Genomic DNA, 17,999 nt, shown 5'->3' on the forward strand with positions numbered 1-17,999 from the left:
CTGAGACTCCACCCTTTTTCTTACCCTTTGAGTGATCTAGGTCAGCTATTGCCCAGTTGAAGTCCCCTCCCACAATCACTTCTCCCTGTACAAATTCTATCAATTCCAGTCTTAATTTTTCAAAAAACGCACCCTGTCCCTCGTTAGGTGCGTATATATTAACTAACGTGATCATTTGTTCATTGACCTTTCCCTTAACTGCTATACATCTTCCCTGGCTCTCCAGGTATGTTTGCTCATGAACAAAAGGTACCTTTTCTTTAATGTAGATTGCCAATCCTCCCTTTTTCCCACCTCTAGGGTCTGCCAGAATAAAATTCTGGCCCAAGTTTTTATATTGAATAAGCCTAGCATCTTTCCTCTGGATATGCGTTTCCTGCATCATGATAATGTCCCAATGCATTTTTGATATTTCTCTAAATACAATTCTCCTTTTTTCAGGTGTATTCAGCCCATTTACATTCCATGAACCAACTGTGATCATGCCCTCTCCTCCCCCTCCCCTCCCCCCCTCCCCCCTCCCCCCCTCCCCTCTCCCCCGATGGCTGCTACTACCAGCTGCCAGATTATCCCTAAGGAAGTGTCGTCCCCCCGGGATCTTTACCCCTCTTATATCCCCCACACAGTAAAACCTTCATTCCTGTTCATTCTTTCCAATACACTCTGTACAGGTCATACATATATAAACAGTTAAACGTTACCAGTCTTGTCTTACTTACTACCAATACTCAAATGGTCAAACACTATGCCTGGGCCTAAGCCCCTTGACATTTGTCCGTTCAAGTGTCCCCATGCTGCTCCAGGCCACGCTCCTTCCGCGTTCCGTTTGTATTGCTGCCCTGTTTCCCCTGAAGATGCCCTCTCCCTTTGCCGGGATTGTTCTTTCCATTGCCTTCCACAGTGGGATTTTGTAACTCCTCCGGCATATCTGCACATCCCATGTTCTCTAATATCTTCCTCGCTGCTGCCGGGTGTTGTATTTTCCTTGTCTGATTCCCCACCGTGACCATTAGGCCGCTGGGGAAGATCCATCTGTAGCGCAGGCCAGCTTTTTGCAGGTATCTCGTTACCTCGCGGAATTCCCGCCTTTTTTGTAGAGTGGTTTTCGCCAGGTCTTGGAAGATCTGTAGTTTACAACTTTTCCAATGTATATCACCCATAGCTCGGGCTTTCCGCCATACAGTCTCCTTCACCTGAAAATCGTGAAAACATGCAATGATATCTCTAGGGTTTTCTCCCCGCTGCGGTCCCAGACTCCGGTGTGCACGATCTATTTTAATTTCAGTCTTGTCTGCAGACTCCTGGGAGTCTCTTCCATGGCTCATTATAAAGTTACAAATTTCTTGCACCACTTTCGTAGCTTCCAAATATTGAGCCTCCTCAGGGACTCCTTTAAATCTCAGATTCCCCCTGCGAGAACGATTCTCAAGGTCTTCCACCCTGATCTCCAACTCGTCACGCTGTCGTTTCTCTTCTTTAATTTTTTTCGTCATACTCTGCACCTCCTTTTCCATTTCCTCCATGCGTTCCTCTGTTTCTCCCATGCGCTTGCCAATGTCCTTTACTTCTTCCCGCAGCTCTTTAACAGCAGCTTGAATACTATTTCTAGTATTTATCATTTCTGCTTTCAAGTCTTGGAACCACTTTATAAATTCACTTCTCTCAATTTCTCCCTCTCTGCCGCTTCGTTCCTCGAGTTCGTCCTCCGTCTCGGGTTCCTCCGGCGCCATTTTGTTTACTCGCGGGGGTAACCCAGTCTGCTCTCTGCCTCCCGCTTTCGCCGATTCCGCCGCGTATTTAAATTTGGAAAGTTTCCTTCTGGCTGCCATCAAATCTGGTAAGTTCAACCATTCGTCTGTGGAAATAATATTCGCCCGATGTGAGGATTTATTAGCAATTTACTTCGCGTCCCCGCGGAGCTACAAATTTAAGCTACCGGTCCCATCGGTGACGTCACTTCCTCCTCCCTCCCCTCTTTTCTATCAGTTCAATAGCTCCCTTTCTCTGACTTCCCTCCCCCCTGGGTGTACCTTAATTCAGGTCTTCTTAATCCTGGCAGTGATAGTCACTCACTCTGTGCAGTCTATTCCAGAGCTCTTCCTCTGACCCGCAGCTGGGATCCAGAAGGCCTGATTGAAGTTGCATCTGGGGAGGGGAAGGGAATTGAGAGAGAGGGAGCTATTGAACTGCAGGCAAAGTGGGGAGAGAGAAATGCCACACCGTGAATTGGAAGGGAAAGATGGGGAGATTCTGGCCACTGTGAGGGAGAGAAATACTGCGCATGGGGGGGGGGGGGTGCTGGTCAATGGGAGGGAGAGGAGGACGGTGGAGAAATAATTGACCTAGAGTGGAAGGGAGGGAGAAAGATGCACAGCTAGAGGGAGAGATGTTGGACTTGGAGGGGTGAGTGGAGGGAAGAAAGAAAGATATTGGACTTGGAGGTGGTAGGAAAGAGGGGAGAGTGAGACATTGGACTGTATGGGGAATGGGAGAGAAGGAAAAGAGAGACAACGGACCTGGGTGGGGGAGATGCTGGACAATGGTTATTGGTCCTTTAATCATGTGATTAACTGATTAAAATTTTTAATCAAAATGCAGTCCTAATTAAAATCAGTAAAACACATCAGTAGATTTTATCCAATCTTGTTGCTGCTTGTTGCATATTCCCAGTCTGCTTATTCAAATCTGTATCACTGCAGCCGCTATATAAGGGGAAAGGAAAATGGGACTTGATGTACTGCCTTTCTGAGATTTTTGCAACTACATTCAAAGCAGTTTACATATATTCAAGTACTTATTTTGTACCAGGGGCAATGGAGGGTTAAGTGACTTGCCCAGAGTCACAAGGAGCTGCAGTGGGAATTGAACTCAGTTCCCCAGGATCAAAGTCCACTGCACTAACCACTAGGCTACTCCTCCACTCCACTTAATTAGGACTGCATTTTGATTAAAATTTTTAATCACAGTTAATCACATGATTAAAGGACCAATAACTCCCTCCCATTGTCCAGCATCTCATCCACCCAGGTCCTTTGTCTCTCTTTTCCTTCTCTCCCATTCCCCCCACGGTCCAGTGTCCTGTCTGTCAGTTTTCAGAGGCATTATATAAATAGTGCCTTTGCAAATTCTTAGACAGTTTCAGCCCTCACTGGATAGTGCCAGTGTGACATGTGGGTGTTCCACCTGACTCTAAAGGTAGTCAGTTATATTTAGTTGCTAAAATATTTTAATATAGGAAAGTAAAGGTTATCCTAACCTAAAAGCTTAGCTATATAGAGAGCAGCTGAATATCACTTCCAACACTGTCTAGGTATATGCAATGTCACTGGATATACATAATACATGTAAACATGACACCCAGCATTTCAAAAGAATGCTAACCCAGGCATTTGAATATCAACCCATAATTGTACATAGGATACTTCTGGAGGAATTCTGCATAAAAAAATACAAATTCTGCATACTTATTGTCCATATAACACAGCTTTTTCTGGATTTGCAGCTTTAATTATTCAAAAGTGCAGAATTTCCCTTTCATACATCCTGGCTAAGCTTCCTCTTGCTTGAGCACCCAGTCGTGCTCTCTTGCCTCTGTCTATAGCTTTCTCCCCACCAATTTTTGGTTTTGATATTTCTCTCCATCAGGGCAGACATCTCCCAGCTTTACCTCTCTGTTCCCTCTAGGCTTAAATTGCACTCACCATTCCCTTTTACTGTCTGGCCACTCTCATACCCCCATAACCCCATTCCCTCTCTTGTGTCTCAGGAAAGACCCCCCTCCCCCCAGCGCATTCTCAGGCTTCCTCCTTAGATCATGCTAGCCAGCGCAACAATTGTAGTGTTCTTATTTCACTAGCCACATGGCCAACACTGCCTCACTTTGAGAGTATGTCCTTTGCACTGGTTGCCCACGATGACCAGGGTAGAGTTTATTTTGCTTGTCTTTCAGGATTATGATTTTTATGCCTCTTATCTGTCCTTTCAGCTATGTCTGTGCATCATGCTTAAGTCATCACATGCTAGGCACTTTAATACATTGAAAATTCTTGCAGCTTCAGACGTCTGTGACAATGTACAGATCAATACAGGGTGTGATACTAGGATTTGGAATAGCTTGCTGCTGGAGCTTCTTTTCGGAGAGATTCTATATGAGATTTTGAAGCTATTTAAAATCTGGCTGTTACTGGTGGCCCACAGTCTCGGAACATTTAAGTTAATGGGTGGTCTGGGTTAGGTTTTGTTACATTCTATGCTTTTCTTATAATTTTTGTATGTAACTTACTGAGATTGGTTGGATGGATGAGGATGGGCCGTTTTTTTTGTAATTTTGTTGTAATCCACTTTAAGCTTTATTTAAATGGAATGTAAATGCTTGATTTAAATTAAGTTGAAAAAAATGTCTGTGCAGAGCCTGACATCAGCTCTGTTGCTTTTTCCTTGCAATACAGTGTAAGGCCCTGTGTAGGAAGGAAGTAACTGAGTGAGACAGCATCGGCTGCAGTAACCCAGCACAGCCGGCTCTTGCTACCTGTCCAGAATTCTGCGTGGACGGGGAATTCCGTGCACTGCCAAATTTGCTCAGTTGCATGGAATTCCCTCCAGAAATAATAAGCATGTGCAAAGGGTAGGCAATTGCAGTATAACCTGTCTCCATAGAGTACCGTAGTCTTTATTCTCCGAGGACAAACAGGCTGCTTGTTCTCACACTTGGGTCGACATCCACGTCGGCCCAGGATCGGAAGTTTTGCTAGCAAAAATCTCAAAAATCTTTGAGTCTTCTGGAGCGCGAGCGGCGCGCACTGTGCATGCGCGGACCAGTTTCCCACCCGTCGCGTGAGCAAGGACCTCAGTATTTTTCTCTCCGTGTCTGAGGTGACACATTTTTTTTCCCGCTGTGTTCCTCTCGGCCCAGGAAAGAGTCTGTGCATGATTGCTTCCGTTTTCTTCTTTTTGTCTTCTTTTTTTGTTCGTCTTTATACAAAATTTAAAAAAAAAAAAAAAAAGTAGAGTAGTTCCCTTTATTTTCTTACTTTTAGTCACTAGGTTTGTTTCTTTTCGCTGCGGCCGGGTTTTGTTTCCCTTTAATTTCGCAGATGCCGTTTTTCCATCCATGTCATCGAGGACACCCGGCTTTAAGCGTTGTACTTTGGCGCAACTGGACCATCTCGGGTACCGTCCCCCCACGCGTGGTGTCTCCAGTGCCTTGGGCCAGATCATCTACCAGCTCCTTGTAAGCTGTGTCCTTTGATGAAAAAACGGACCCAAGTGTCTCAGGAGGCGCAATGAGAAAAATATTTTGCTGATCGGTCCGGTCCTTCGGCATTGGTACCGAGGTCGGTGTCGTCGAGGAAAGCATCGACTTCGAGAGCACAGGTAATGGCTTCCGAATGACCACATCACGCTGGGAGCAGCGAGGCATCGAGTGGGTCTCCACCTGTCTTGAGGCCTACTGCTATGCAGGCTCCCTGGGACCGCCCTTCGTCGGACCCGGCCCCAAGGAGGATTGAGGATTCCACGTCGTCCTCTTCGGTACCGAGGAGTTTCGATGACAGGCGCCGAGCGAAGGCTAAGAAGCACCGTCGTCGATCTCCTTCCATGCGCGGTACTGAGAGCTCCGGGGAGCCGAGGAATTCGGCACCCGAGAAGCGTCAGCATCGAGAGGACCGCTCACCCTCTATACAGGAGGTGCCGGTGCGTCTGTCTTCTGGCAGCCTGGTACCGGCTCTCGAGCCCCCACAGATTCTGCCACCGGCCCCGCAGCCTTTTCCGATGGCAGCTCTCGACGAGCGCATCGGGGTCCTTCTTCCAGAGCTTCTGGAGGGATTGCTGCGCCAGTCTACTTCGGTGCCAGGGGTGCTTGCGCCTTCTGGCACCATCTGTTGAAGCGGCATCTGGTCCTTCGCCTGTGGTGAGGGCATCGGCTGTCACCTGGGTCGACTCTCCTTCGACGTCGAGACAGGCTCGGGTTCAGGCTGCTCTTAGAGAGCTTTTGTCCGATACAGAGGATGAGCATTCGTGGGAGGTAGAGGAAGATCCCAGATACTTTTCTGAAGATGGGGTCCCCTCTGATCCTACTCCGCCCATTGAGAGAAGGATGTCTCCACCTCAGAGTCTTTCTTTTTCCTCCTTTGTCCGGGAAATGTCTAAGGATATTCCCTTCCCTATGGAGGTTGTGGATGAGCCCAGGGCCGAGATGCTTGAGGTCTTGGATTATCCTTCTCCACCTACAGAGGTTGCAACGGCTCCTTTGCATAACACACTCAGGGAAGTTCTTATGCGAAACTGGTCGTTCCCTCTCTCTAATCCAGTGGTCCCCAAAAAAGCTGAGTCCCAGTACAGAGTCCACGGAGAGCCGGTAATGGTGAAGTCTCAGCACCTCACGATTCCATGGTGGTGGATTCTGCTCTCAAGAGAGCCAAGAGTACTAGGGACTATGCCTCGGCGCCCCCCAGGCAGAGAATCTAGGACCTTGGATTCTTTTGGGAGGAAGACGTATCAGGCCGCTATGCTTGCAGCCAAGATTCAGACATACCAGCTCTACACGAGCATCCACTTGCGGAACTTGGTGAGGCAACTGTCTAGTTTGGTCGAAGTGCTTCCTCCGGAGCTGCCCGAACCTTTTCACCAGGTGGTCAGGCAGCAGAAGGTTGTCAAAATTCCTGGCCAGGGGTACTTACGACACTTTTTTGATGTGACATCCAGAATAGCTGCTCAAGGTATAGTGATGCGCAGACTCCCATGGCTGCGTATCTCTGACCTTGATCATAAGATCCAGCAGCGAATGGCGGATGTTCCTTGCCGGGGGCATAACCTTTTTGGTGAAAAAGTAGAGGATGTGGTCGATCAGATCAAAAAGCACAATGATGCTATGGATTCTCTCTCCCGCCGGGCGTCTTCTACTACCACCTCCTCACCTAGGAGGTTTTTTGGAGGGAAGAGGAGTGCTCCCTATTCCTATAATAGGCGTAGGTACACTCCTGCTTCTCGGCAGCCTACCGAGGCTCAGTCCCAGGGCGCTCGTTCTCGTCAACAGTGTGCGCCTAAGGCCCCTATGGCTCCCCAGCAAAAGCAAGGGACGGGCTTTTGACTGGCTCCAGTGCAGCATAGCCACAGTGCAAGTGTCCATTCCGGCCGACTTACCGGTTGGGGGATGGTTAATATTTTTTCACCAAAGGCAGCCTCTTATAACCTCCGGCAGGTGGGTTCTTCAAATAGTCCGGTTAGGATACACTCTCAATCTGGAATCCAAGCCTCCAAATTGTCCACCGGGAGTTCATTCTTACAGCTCCCAGCACAAGCAGGTACTTGCAGAGGAACTCTCCGCCCTTCTAAAGGCCAGTGCGGTCAAACCCGTTCCACCAGGGGAAGAAGGGCTGGGATTCTATTCCAGGTACTTCCTTGTGCAAAAGAAAGCAGGGGGGATGTGTCCCATCCTAGACCTAAGGGCCCTGAACAAATTCCTAGTCCAAGAAAAGTTCAGGATGGTTTCCCTGGGCACCCTTCTTCCCATGATTCAGGAAAACGATTGGCTATGCTCTCTGGACTTAAAGGATGCCTATACCCACATCTCGATACTCCCAGCTCACAGGAAGTATCTTCGATTTCGGTTGGGAACTCGGCACTTTCAGTACCGTGTATTGCCCTTTGGTCTCGCATCTGAGCCCAGGGTTTTCGCAAAGTGCCTGGCTGTTGTCGCAGCATTGCTATTCAGACTGGGACTGCATGTGTTCCCTTATCTCAACGATTGGCTGGTGAAGAGCACCTCGGAGGCAGGCGCTCTAAAGTCCGTGCGGATGACTATTCGAGTGCTAGAACTACTGGGGTTCGTGATCAATTATCCCAAGTCCCATCTCGTCCCACTTCAAAAATTGGAGTTCATTGGAGCTCTGTTGGACACACAGACGTCTTGAGCTTATCTTCCCCAGGCAAGGGCAGACAATCTCCTGGCCCTCGTGTCCATGGCTCGAGCGTCTAAACAGATCAAAGCTCGGCAGATGTTGAGACTCTTAGGACACATTTCCTCCGCAGTTCATGTAACTCCCATGACACGCCTACATATGAGATCAGCTCAATGGACCCTAGCTTCCCAGGGGTTCCAGGCCACAGGGGATCTAGAGGATGTGATCCATCTCTCCACCGACTTTTGCAGTTCCCTTCAGTGGTGAACCATTCAATCCAATTTGACCTTGGGACGTCCTTTCCAAATTCCTCAACCACAAAAAGTGTTGATGACAAATGCATCCCTCCTAGGGTAGGGAGCTCATGTAGATAGACTTCACACTCAAGGAGCTTGGTCTTTTCTGGAAAAGGGTCTTCAGATCAACCTCCTGGAATTACGAGCGATCTGGAACGCTCTCAAGGCTTTCAGAGATCAGCTGTCCAATCAAATCATTCTGATTCAGACAGACAATCAGGTTGCTATGTATTACACCAACAAGCAGGGGGGCACCGGATCTCTCCCTCTGTGTCAGGAAGCCGTCCGGTTGTGTCTTTGGGCGCGCCGTCACCGCATGTTTCTTCAAGCCATGTATCTGGCAGGCATAAACAACAGTCTGGCCGACAGGTTGAGCAGGATCATGCAACCTCACGAGTGGTCGCTAAACATGGGTGTTGTCCACAAGATCTGCCACCCCCTCGGTGGATCTTTTTGCCATTCAGATCAATCACAAAGTCCCTCAATTCTATTCCAGACTTCAGGCCCACGACAGATTAGCGTCAGATGCCTTTCTCCTGCATTGGGGGACAGGCTTTCTGTATACGTATCCTCCCATACCTCCAGTAGGGAAGACTGTGCTGAAACTCAAGCAAGACCACGTAACAATGATTCTGGTTGCTTCCTTCTGGCCTCGTCAGATCTGGTTCCCTCTTCTTCTGGAGTTGTCCTCCGAAGAACCGTAGTGATTGGAGTGTTTTCCTGACCCTCATCACCCAGAACGAAGGGTCACTTTTACATCCCAACGTCCAGTCTCTGGCTCTCAAGGCCTTGATGTTGAGAGCTTAGAAATTGCCTCTTTAGGTCTTTCAGAGGGTGTCACCAGAGTCTTGCTTGCTTCCAGGAAAGATTCCACGAAAAAGTGTTATTCTTTCAAATGGAGGAGGTTTGCCGTCTGGTGTGACAACAAGGCCCTAGATCCTTTTTCTTGTCCTACACGGACCCTGCTTGAATACCTTCTACACTTATCAGAGTCTGGTCTCAAGACCAACTCCGTAAGGGTTCACCTTAGTGCAGTTAGTGCTTATCAACGTGTAGAGGGTAAGCCTATCTCTGGATAGCCTTTAGTTGTTCGCTTCATGAGAGGTTTGCTTTTGTCAAAGCCCCCTGTCAAACCTCCACCAGTGTCATGGGATCTCAACGTCACCCAGCTGATGAAAGCTCCTTTTGAGCCACTGAATTCCTGCCATCTGACGTACTTGACCTGGAAGGTCATTTTCTTGGTGGCTGTTACTTCAGCTCGTAGAGTCAGTGAGCTCCAAGCCCTGGTAGTGCATGCACCTTATATCAAGTTTCATCATACCAGAGTAGTCCTCCGCACTCACCCTAAGTTCTTGCTGAAGGTGGTGTCGGAGTTCCATCTGAACCAGTCAATTGTCTTGCCAACATTTTTTTCCCTGTCCACATACCCGCCCTGGTAAAGACGAGTTGCACACCTTGGACTATAAGAGAGCATTGGCCTTTTACGTGGAGCGGACAAAGCCCTATAGACAGTCCGCCCAGTTGTTTGTTTCTTTTGATCCCAACAGGAGGGGAGTCGCTATCGGAAAATGCACAGTCTCCAATTGGCTAGCGGATTGCATATCCTTTATTTATGCCCAAGCAGGGCTGACCCTAGAGGGCCATGTCACAGCTCATAATGTCAGAGCCATGGCTGCGTCAGTGGCTCACTTGAAGTCAGCTTCTATTGAAGAGATTTACAAGGTTGCAACGTGCTCATCACACATTCACATCTCACTACTGCCAGTCAGTTTGGGCAGTCGGTGCTGCAGAATCTGTTCGGGGTTTAGAATCCAACTCCACCCTCCTAGGCCCATTTCTGTTCTGTTCCAGGCTGCACTCTCACTTGGTTTAAGGTCAATCTCTGTTATGTCCTCACCATTGCGAGGCCCAATTGACCAATGTTCATTGTTTTGAGTGAGCCTGGCAACTAGGGATACCCCAAGTGTGAGAACAAGCAGCCTGCTTGTCCTTGGAGAAAGCGAAGATACTTACCTGTAGCAGGTATTCTCCGAGGACAGCAGGCTGATTGTTCTCACAAACCCGCCCTCCTCCCCTTTGGAGTTGTTCATTGTTCTCCTCTTGCTTTTGGACTACACTGAGGTCCTTGCTCACACGACGGGTGGGAAACTGGTCCGTGCATGCATGGTGCGCGCCGCTTGCACTCCAGAAGACTCTGGAAGTTTTTTGAGATTTTTGCTAGCAAAACTTCTGATCCTGGGCCGACGTGGATGTCGACCCAGGTGTGAGAACAATCAGCCTGCTGTCCTCTGAGAATACCTGCTACAGGTAAGTATCTTCGCTTTTTAGTTGTTACTCTGCTGGGCCTGTTCTCTGATACCCTGAGCAAACATCCTCTGCTAAAGTAGTGATGTTCATTTCTTTTCCACCAGGTACAAACCATTTTTTCCATTTCAAGTTTTACCACAACCTGATGTGGAGATGGAGGATCGGGACTTATGTATTCAGAACCTGGGGCTGGCAGAGGGCCGACTGAAGGTTACACTGCTAGAATGTAGCAGGTATGTTCAGTGTGTCTGAAGTAGAAAAACATAGAAACTTAGAATCTGGCAGATGAGAACCATAAAGCAAACCAGTTTTTCAATTTTTAAATATATGGAAGTTGATTTGCTCGCTTTAAGATAACTATCTATATTAGTTTTCCAAGTGATGACACCTGTAAATGTATCAGTAACCTTGCCTGTTCCTCTTTGTATCCAATAAATTCTCCCATATTTTGAGCCATTGTACGCCATACCTGTAAATGTATGACATGCTGAAAGCTGAGGATTCTTTGAATGTAGACTGGTTTATAAGAGATTGGGCATAACAGGAAGGAACCATTGTCAGGAGGGGCAATTCATATTCTTCTCTGGCACTCACCCGCTGCTCTACCTCCTCCCTTCTTGAGCATTGCTGAGAAGCACTTCTCCCTTCCTCAGCCTTCTCATTCTCTTCCTTTATCCTCTCCTTTGCTCATCAACATTTACTTATTCCTTCCCATTTGGGAGTTGTTTTCACACTTCAGTGTTGTAGCTTCAACACTGTGGAATTCTATCCCTATAGAAATTTGCTCAGCGTCGTCTCAGATGAGTTTTAGAGCCATGTGTAAAGCCTGTTATTTTGCTCAAGCACTTTCTCTTATGAATAGCTTGAATCTTTCAATGCCAATAGTATATATGATTGCCTGGTACAGCATTTTCACTCTATTTCCCTACCCCCACCCCCACCCCCTTTTTGTCGGGTCCTAATAAACTTGTTTTGAAGCTCCTACTCAGCTTTTGGGCTGGTCATTTTGGACTTCTTCCACCCCTGGTTCGACTTGTTTGTATTTTTGTGGACGGCATGGACCTCTTTTTTTTTTTTTTTTTTTTTTCCAGGTTTTCAGGATAGCCTCAATGAATATGCATGAGATAGATTTGCATGGAATAGAGGAAGTGCATGCTAATATATTTCATTGTATTGTATTAATGGATTTCTGTTCCGCTCTTAACCCAAGGCTACAAAGCAGATTCTCTAAGGACAAGCAGGCTTACTATTCTCACAAGTGGGTAGACTATCTGCGTCGCCCGGGATTCAGCAAATTAACCAGCATAGAAAAAGTTTGAGAGCCTTCTGGGGCATGTGCTGCGTCCCTCCGCTCATGCGCGGAGGGCCTTCCCACCCACAGCACATCCGCTTCTTTTCAGTTTTTTTTCTTTCCGCAAGAAGAAACAGCTTGTTTTTCTTTTTCTTTCTTTCATTATAAAAAAAAAAAAAAAATCTTCCTCTTATTTTTCTAGTTTTTGGCCCTCGTTCAAGTTTTCTTTGTTTTTTCGTCATGGGCCCCCATTTAGGCCTGCTCGGACGGGTTTACTATTTTGTGCCGTTTCCTCTTTTTCAGGCACAGTCACAACTTTTGATTTTGCTGGAGCCATTTTCTGCTTTTAATCCAAGGCTGCAAAGCGGATTACATTCAATAATAGTGTCTCATAAGGGAAGGAATTTACAATAAAACAGATGGTCCCTGAAGACTGGATTGAAAACTACTGTTCTGTTTAAACCGCTTTGATTGTAACCACAGAAAGGTACCAAGTTCAGAAGGTGTCTCTTACATATGGGAAGTGAAAGCAGTTAGTGTATTTACTCTGGAAATGTTATTACCTCAGACTGTTTGCTTTTATCTAAGGAGGAAGTTGTGGTAAGATGCTAGAATGGCCTGCGATAGCAGTCTTGCTGGAATTCATGGAGTAGCCAGTGTCTTTCCTTGAACACTCATGCAGGAGTGTCTGCTGTTTGGAGCTGGGTTTATTTTATAGGACATTTGTAGTATGAAGCTGGTAAGGTAGTTGGTTAGCCGATTGTATGCTAAAGGAATAGGAAAGGTAGTTGAGGAGGGAACCACCATAGCAGAAGAACTTTTTATCCTGCTTGATCAGTCCAGACAGGTGGGTTATGTTTCCCAACCAGCAGATGGAGGCAGAGAACACGGACATTCAGGACGCCATCACCAATGTAAGGACAGTGCTGCACTGGAACCTGTCAGCATAGACCGATGTAAGAGGCTTGCCCTTTCTCCTTAGCCTAATACCCTGGGATACAGATTGAGTCCAGTGGCTTTACCGTACTTCTTAGGCATCAATCTGTGGTCCTTTCCCCTGATAGAGCGTGTGGCTGTTCTCCCATTGTTCCAATTTGAGGGTGTTAGGCTGGATGGACTATACAGTGGTATCCCTGCTGGGGGAGATCAGTAGAAGCCTTTTTGGGGGTCTCCATCCATGTTCTATGTACCTAGCAGTGTGTGTTTGTTTGTTTGTTTTTTTATATCTGTATTGTTCCAAATTGTCAGAGAATGTTTTGTTGCCTTCCCGGGGCATTGCTTGGTTGTAATCCCTTCAGGGTATTTGAGAGTTAAAGGAGGCTCAGGGATTCCTTCCCACTCACATGTGGGTAGGGCTCTGGTCTCTTTTGGGGCTCAAGGCCACTAATGGTTTTGAACAGGGCCCCAGTTTTTCTCATTCACAACATTAACTGAGGGAGTGGCAGCCTGAATGGCAGGTGAGCCTTCCAGGGAGGTGTCCTCTGTTTTAGCTTCACCCTTATTCAAAACAGTGCTGAGGTTAGCCAGCAGGAGTTCATTGTTTGGGTCCTTCTTTGGGGAGTGTTTCTCAAGAGCCCTGTACAAGTGTTACTGCACATCGTGGTCCTTGGGAGGAGAGTCTTGGCAGAGTGGAAGTGCATCTTTGTTTCACACAGCAGTGCAGCATCAGAGACAAGCTTGAGCTTTATCTGGGAGATTAGTGAATCTAGGCTGTCTCTCCACAGTGCAGTTGGAGTGGAGGAGCAGCTCAGTGGCTGGAGGATTGGGCTGAGAACTCCATTATTTCAGGTACAGTCTTGGATTGTGGATTCTCCGAGGGCAAGAAAGGTGCCTGGATGTGGCTCATTTTGGACTACTAAAGGCATGAGCTGAATCCAAATATCACTTTAAATCTAATCCTCCTTTAAGATGGTGAAAGTTCTGGTATCATTCTCCCATCCTCTAGGAAAGCATTGTAGATATTGTTTAGAGAGCACAGAACAGGGAACTTGCTCTTCCTTTTGCTTTCTATTCGCCTTGATCTGGGCTTGTGGCTGTCTCCTGAATTCTAAATGACAAACATGGTCTTATCTTAACCAGCTTGCTTTTTGGAACAAGTGTTATGTTGTGGGCCTTAGAAATTGCAGCCACAGGGGGAAGCCAGGTTCTCGGCATGTCCTCGTGTAACTCAGTCTAAGTCCCTGTTCTCAGGGGTCCTGATGCAGAATTGACTGGTGCTGTCCTTAGGCATTGTTACGATTGTGGTCGTGACCCCTCTCAATCTTACCTTATTTCTGGTGGTCAGCTTCTTAGCTGGCTTCTGTCTGTTCTTCCTGAGTCAGCTCTGTCTCTGTGTGCTGGCTGCTTCCAGCGTGGCTCTAATTACTCCACTATACTGCACCTGTGTGTGTTGATCCTCTCGGTGTTTCAGTATGCTTCCTGCCTGTGTCCAGTAGTTGTGACATCATCAGTCAGGGCCTTGATAAGGAAGTGGTGTTCTTCCATCCAGGGCCTTTGCAAACGCCAAAGGTCCAGGTTAGTGTTTGGTGCTGTTAGCACTTCTGCCTTGTCTTACTTGCCTTGAATCCTATCCTGATTCCAGTCCTGTTGGCTCCCTTTCCCTCCTGTCTGAGAACCCTGTATTCCTGGTGCAGTTAGCACTTCTGCCTTGCTCTTGTCTGGGTGTCAGTGGCACTTCTGAATCCTGTCTGCTTTTGGCTCCCTTTCTCTCCTGTCTGAGAAAACTTGTATTCCTGGTGCAGTTAGCACTTCTGCCTTGCTCTTGTCTGGGTGTCAGTGGCACTTCTGAATCCTGTCTGCTTTTGGCTCCCTTTCTCTCCTGTCTGAGAAAACTTGTATTCCTGGTGCAGTTAGCACTTCTGCCTTGCTCTTGTCTGGGTGTCAGTGGCACTTCTGAATCCTGTCTGCTTTTGGCTCCCTTTCTCTCCTGTCTGAGAAAACTTGTATTCCTGGTGCAGTTAGCACTTCTGCCTTGCTCTTGTCTGGGTGCCTGGTGGCACTTCTGAATCCTGTCTGCTTTTGGCTTCCTTTCCCTCCTGTCTGAGTACCCTGAACCCTTGTCTGCCTTGCTTTTGTCTAGGTGCCTGTGGGCACTTCTGAATCCTGATTCCTGGTGTTCCAGCCTGCTAGTTCCAGTACCGGTTTCCCTCCAAGTCCTGCCGGCTGCCTGCACCCAGGGGCTCAACCCCTGGGGAACGGCGGCTAAGTGTAGGTGAAGCCTGGTTCTAGTCCCGTGGGTTCCTGTCCAGTGTGTTCTAGCCCAGTGTGTTCCAGTTCAGTGTGTTCCAGTTCAGTGCGTACCAGTCCGTTGCGTTCTAGCCCAGTGTTGGTTGGTGGGTTTTGCCTGCTGCTGCCTCTCCTCGTCAGCAGCCCAAGGGCTCACGATTACTCCAGAGTCCGTGCCTGCGTGTTTTGAACCTGACAGGCATGTCTCAATAATTCCCATTTCCTTGTCATCAAGCAGATGAAGCCATTACGTATGGGTTGTGTCCATCAACCAGCAGGGGGAGATAGCACTCAAATTTCACAGTGCCACATGGTCAGCTAGCTCCACTGCCTCTTCAGTATTTTCTATCTCCCCAAGCAGGGTGGTTGCAGCTTGATCAAGCTCCTTAAAAAATCTGCCTGGGGGTGGCTCCTGGCTTGCCAGTTGTTAGCCAGGGTGTTAGAGGCTATAGCAGCTTCACTTTAAAGGCACATAGGTTAGCCCTTTCCCTGCCTTACCCATCCCCCCAGTGGATGTGAGCACATTAGTTTCACTTTTCCCTGCTCTTTCCCACTCTATACTTGGTGGATGCAGGCACATTGGTTCGCCTTTCCCTGCCTTTCCCACTGTTCTGTACCTCCGGAGTTGATTTGATTGCCTCTTTTGCTGTTTTCTCTACTTTCCTCACAGCGTTAAAAAAAAAAAAAAAAAAAAAAAAAAAGGCAAGAGGTTTTCTTCAGTTTCTACAGCGTGACCGAAGCTTGTATACTCGGTCCAGTGAGGTAAGAGTGTTTTCTGACTCCTCCGGGGAGGGCCCGCGATCGGGACGTTTTTGGCGCGAAGCCGCCATTTTGTATTTTCCGCCGTTTTTCGGCGATGGCTGCAGAGAGTGTTAAGCGCTGTTCCAAGTGTGGCAAGCGCAGATCAGTAGCAGGGCTCTGTAAAACGTGCTGTTCAGGCGTAAGAGCCGGCCCGAGCATAGCGAGCAATGATTCTTCCCGCTCGGTGGAGCTGGCAGCAGGCACCATTTTGAAAGCACCACATGGCGCGACCCCCGCTGAGGCGGAGGGTCTGGAGACCGGAGGGGGCCCTCGAATTGAGGCTGGACAAAGAGCTACTAGCCCCGGACTGGAACCGGGTGCCCAGGGCGAGTTTTTCTCCCCTGACTTTGTATTATTGCTTCATAATGCATATATGCTTAAAAGAGCTCAGCCACAGGGGTTTTCTATGGCATCCCTTACTGCCCCTCCGGCGGATGCAGGCCTGGGATTGCTCTCTGAGGCGTTTTTCCCTGATAGCTGGCCGCAAGAGAAGCACAGAAGGGTAAATTCCCCTTCAGAGAGTGGCGCACCCCCCTTCCCCCCCCCCCCCCCCCCCCCCCCGTGGTCGGGATGTGGTGACTCTAAGGAGTCTGGCAGGCCCTCGTGGCCAGAGGAAACAGAGGAAGGTGCAGAAGGGCCACTGGATCCAGATGATCCGTTCGCGGTGAGGATTTTCCACCGCGAGGAGCTGCCAGCGCTTATTTCAGATTGTCTTACAGGTCCTCTCTATTGAAGATCCTGGGAGTGGCGTGGCCTCCTCTGGAAATCCGAGGATGGCATTTACCAAAAAGCCTGCTCGAGCCTTTCCTTTGCATGACTCCATCCAAGAACTTATTTCAGCTCAATGGGCTGACCCTGAAGGACCTTTGAAAGTTTCCAGGGCTATGGGACAATTATTCCCTCTGAGTGAGGAGCATTTGGCTCGCTTTGCAATGCCTAAGGTGGATGCCCTAGTCACAGCTGTGACAGAGAACTACCCTCCCGGTTGAAGGAGGTGTTGCCCTGAAGGACATGCAAGACCGTAGACTGGAATCAGCACTTAAACGGTCCTTTGAAATTGCTGGTCTTACTATTCGGGCGTCTGCATGCAGTTGTTATGCTGCTGGAGCCTGCCTGGCATGGTTGCAACAGGCAGTGGAACAGCCCGGTGATGGAGCGGAGCCCTTGTCTGAAGTGGCTCCGTGAATGGAGTCGGCCATGTCCTTTTTGGCTGACGCCCTTTATGATATTGTCAGAGCTTCGGCTAAACAGATGGCTGTAGCAGCGGCGGCTCACCATTTTCTGTGGCTACGGCATTGGGCGGCGGACATGGCCTCTAAGCAAAGGTTGGTGAAGTTGCCCTTTCAAGGCCTTCTCCTGTTGGGTGAGGAGTTGGAGAAAATTGTGAAAGGCCTGGGAGATGCTAAACCCCAGCGCTTACCCGAGGATAGGCCGCGGCCTCCTTCCAAGGGTCAGGTGGTTCACTCCTCTTATAGACCTTGTTTCCGTGAAGCTAGAAGGTACCGCCCGGGGCATTCTGCTGGGTCCACTTCTCGTGGCCGGTTTTCAGCAGAGGAACTCCTTTCGCTCGGACAAATGTTCCGCAGCAGCAGGCTCAAGACCTGGAGTTCAAGGGTGACCCTCTCAATGAGGGTGCACCGGCCCCCTTCTCGATTCCTGTTATTGGAGGACCTCTTTCTCGAGGAGTGGGCCAAGATTACCTCAGATCAGTGGGTCTTGGACCTGATCAGGGAAGGATACCGAATAGAATTCGATGCCCCAATAAGAGACGTGTTTGTGGAGTCCCGATGCGGTTCTGCTGCCAAACGGGCGGCGGTAGAGGAGACCTTACAAGGCTTGATTCACATTGGGGCGGTTTCCCCCGGTGCCTCCCACCGATTTCGGCTGTGGCCGCTACTCCATTTACTTTGTGGTGCCGCGAAAAGGTGGGTCTTTTCGCCCTATTCTGGACTTAAAAGAATTAAACAAGTCCCTAAGAGTGCGACATTTTCACATGGAAACCCTGCGCTCCGTCAGTGCGGCGGTACAGCCAGGAGAGTTTCTCACGTCTCTGCACCTGAAAGAAGCTTACTTGCACATTCCAATTTGGCCTCCACACCAGAAGTTTCTGCGGTTTGCGGTAATGGGAAAACATTTCCAGTTTCGGACCTTGCCTTTTGGCCTCGCCACAGCTCCCCGAAC

At 48.5% G+C, this 17,999-nt stretch overlaps 1 protein-coding gene across 2 annotated transcripts in view; it reads left to right on the forward strand.

Moving 5' to 3' along the window:
* PDZD8 (PDZ domain containing 8) overlaps positions 1-17,999 on the forward strand; it is a 223,874-nt gene that overhangs the window by 61,118 nt on the left and 144,757 nt on the right. Inside the window, exon 2 of one of the 2 annotated variants that reach the window (XM_030202637.1) lies at positions 10,606-10,734. The exons of the other annotated variant lie outside the window; for it this stretch is intronic. Coding sequence (XP_030058497.1) covers positions 10,606-10,734 — 129 coding nt within the window. The remainder of the gene's footprint in view (positions 1-10,605; positions 10,735-17,999) is intronic. 2 annotated transcript variants of the gene reach the window in all.

Source organism: Microcaecilia unicolor, chromosome 5 (assembly GCF_901765095.1).
Source record: "Microcaecilia unicolor chromosome 5, aMicUni1.1, whole genome shotgun sequence".
In the NCBI taxonomy this organism is placed as follows: Eukaryota; Metazoa; Chordata; class Amphibia; order Gymnophiona; family Siphonopidae; genus Microcaecilia; species Microcaecilia unicolor.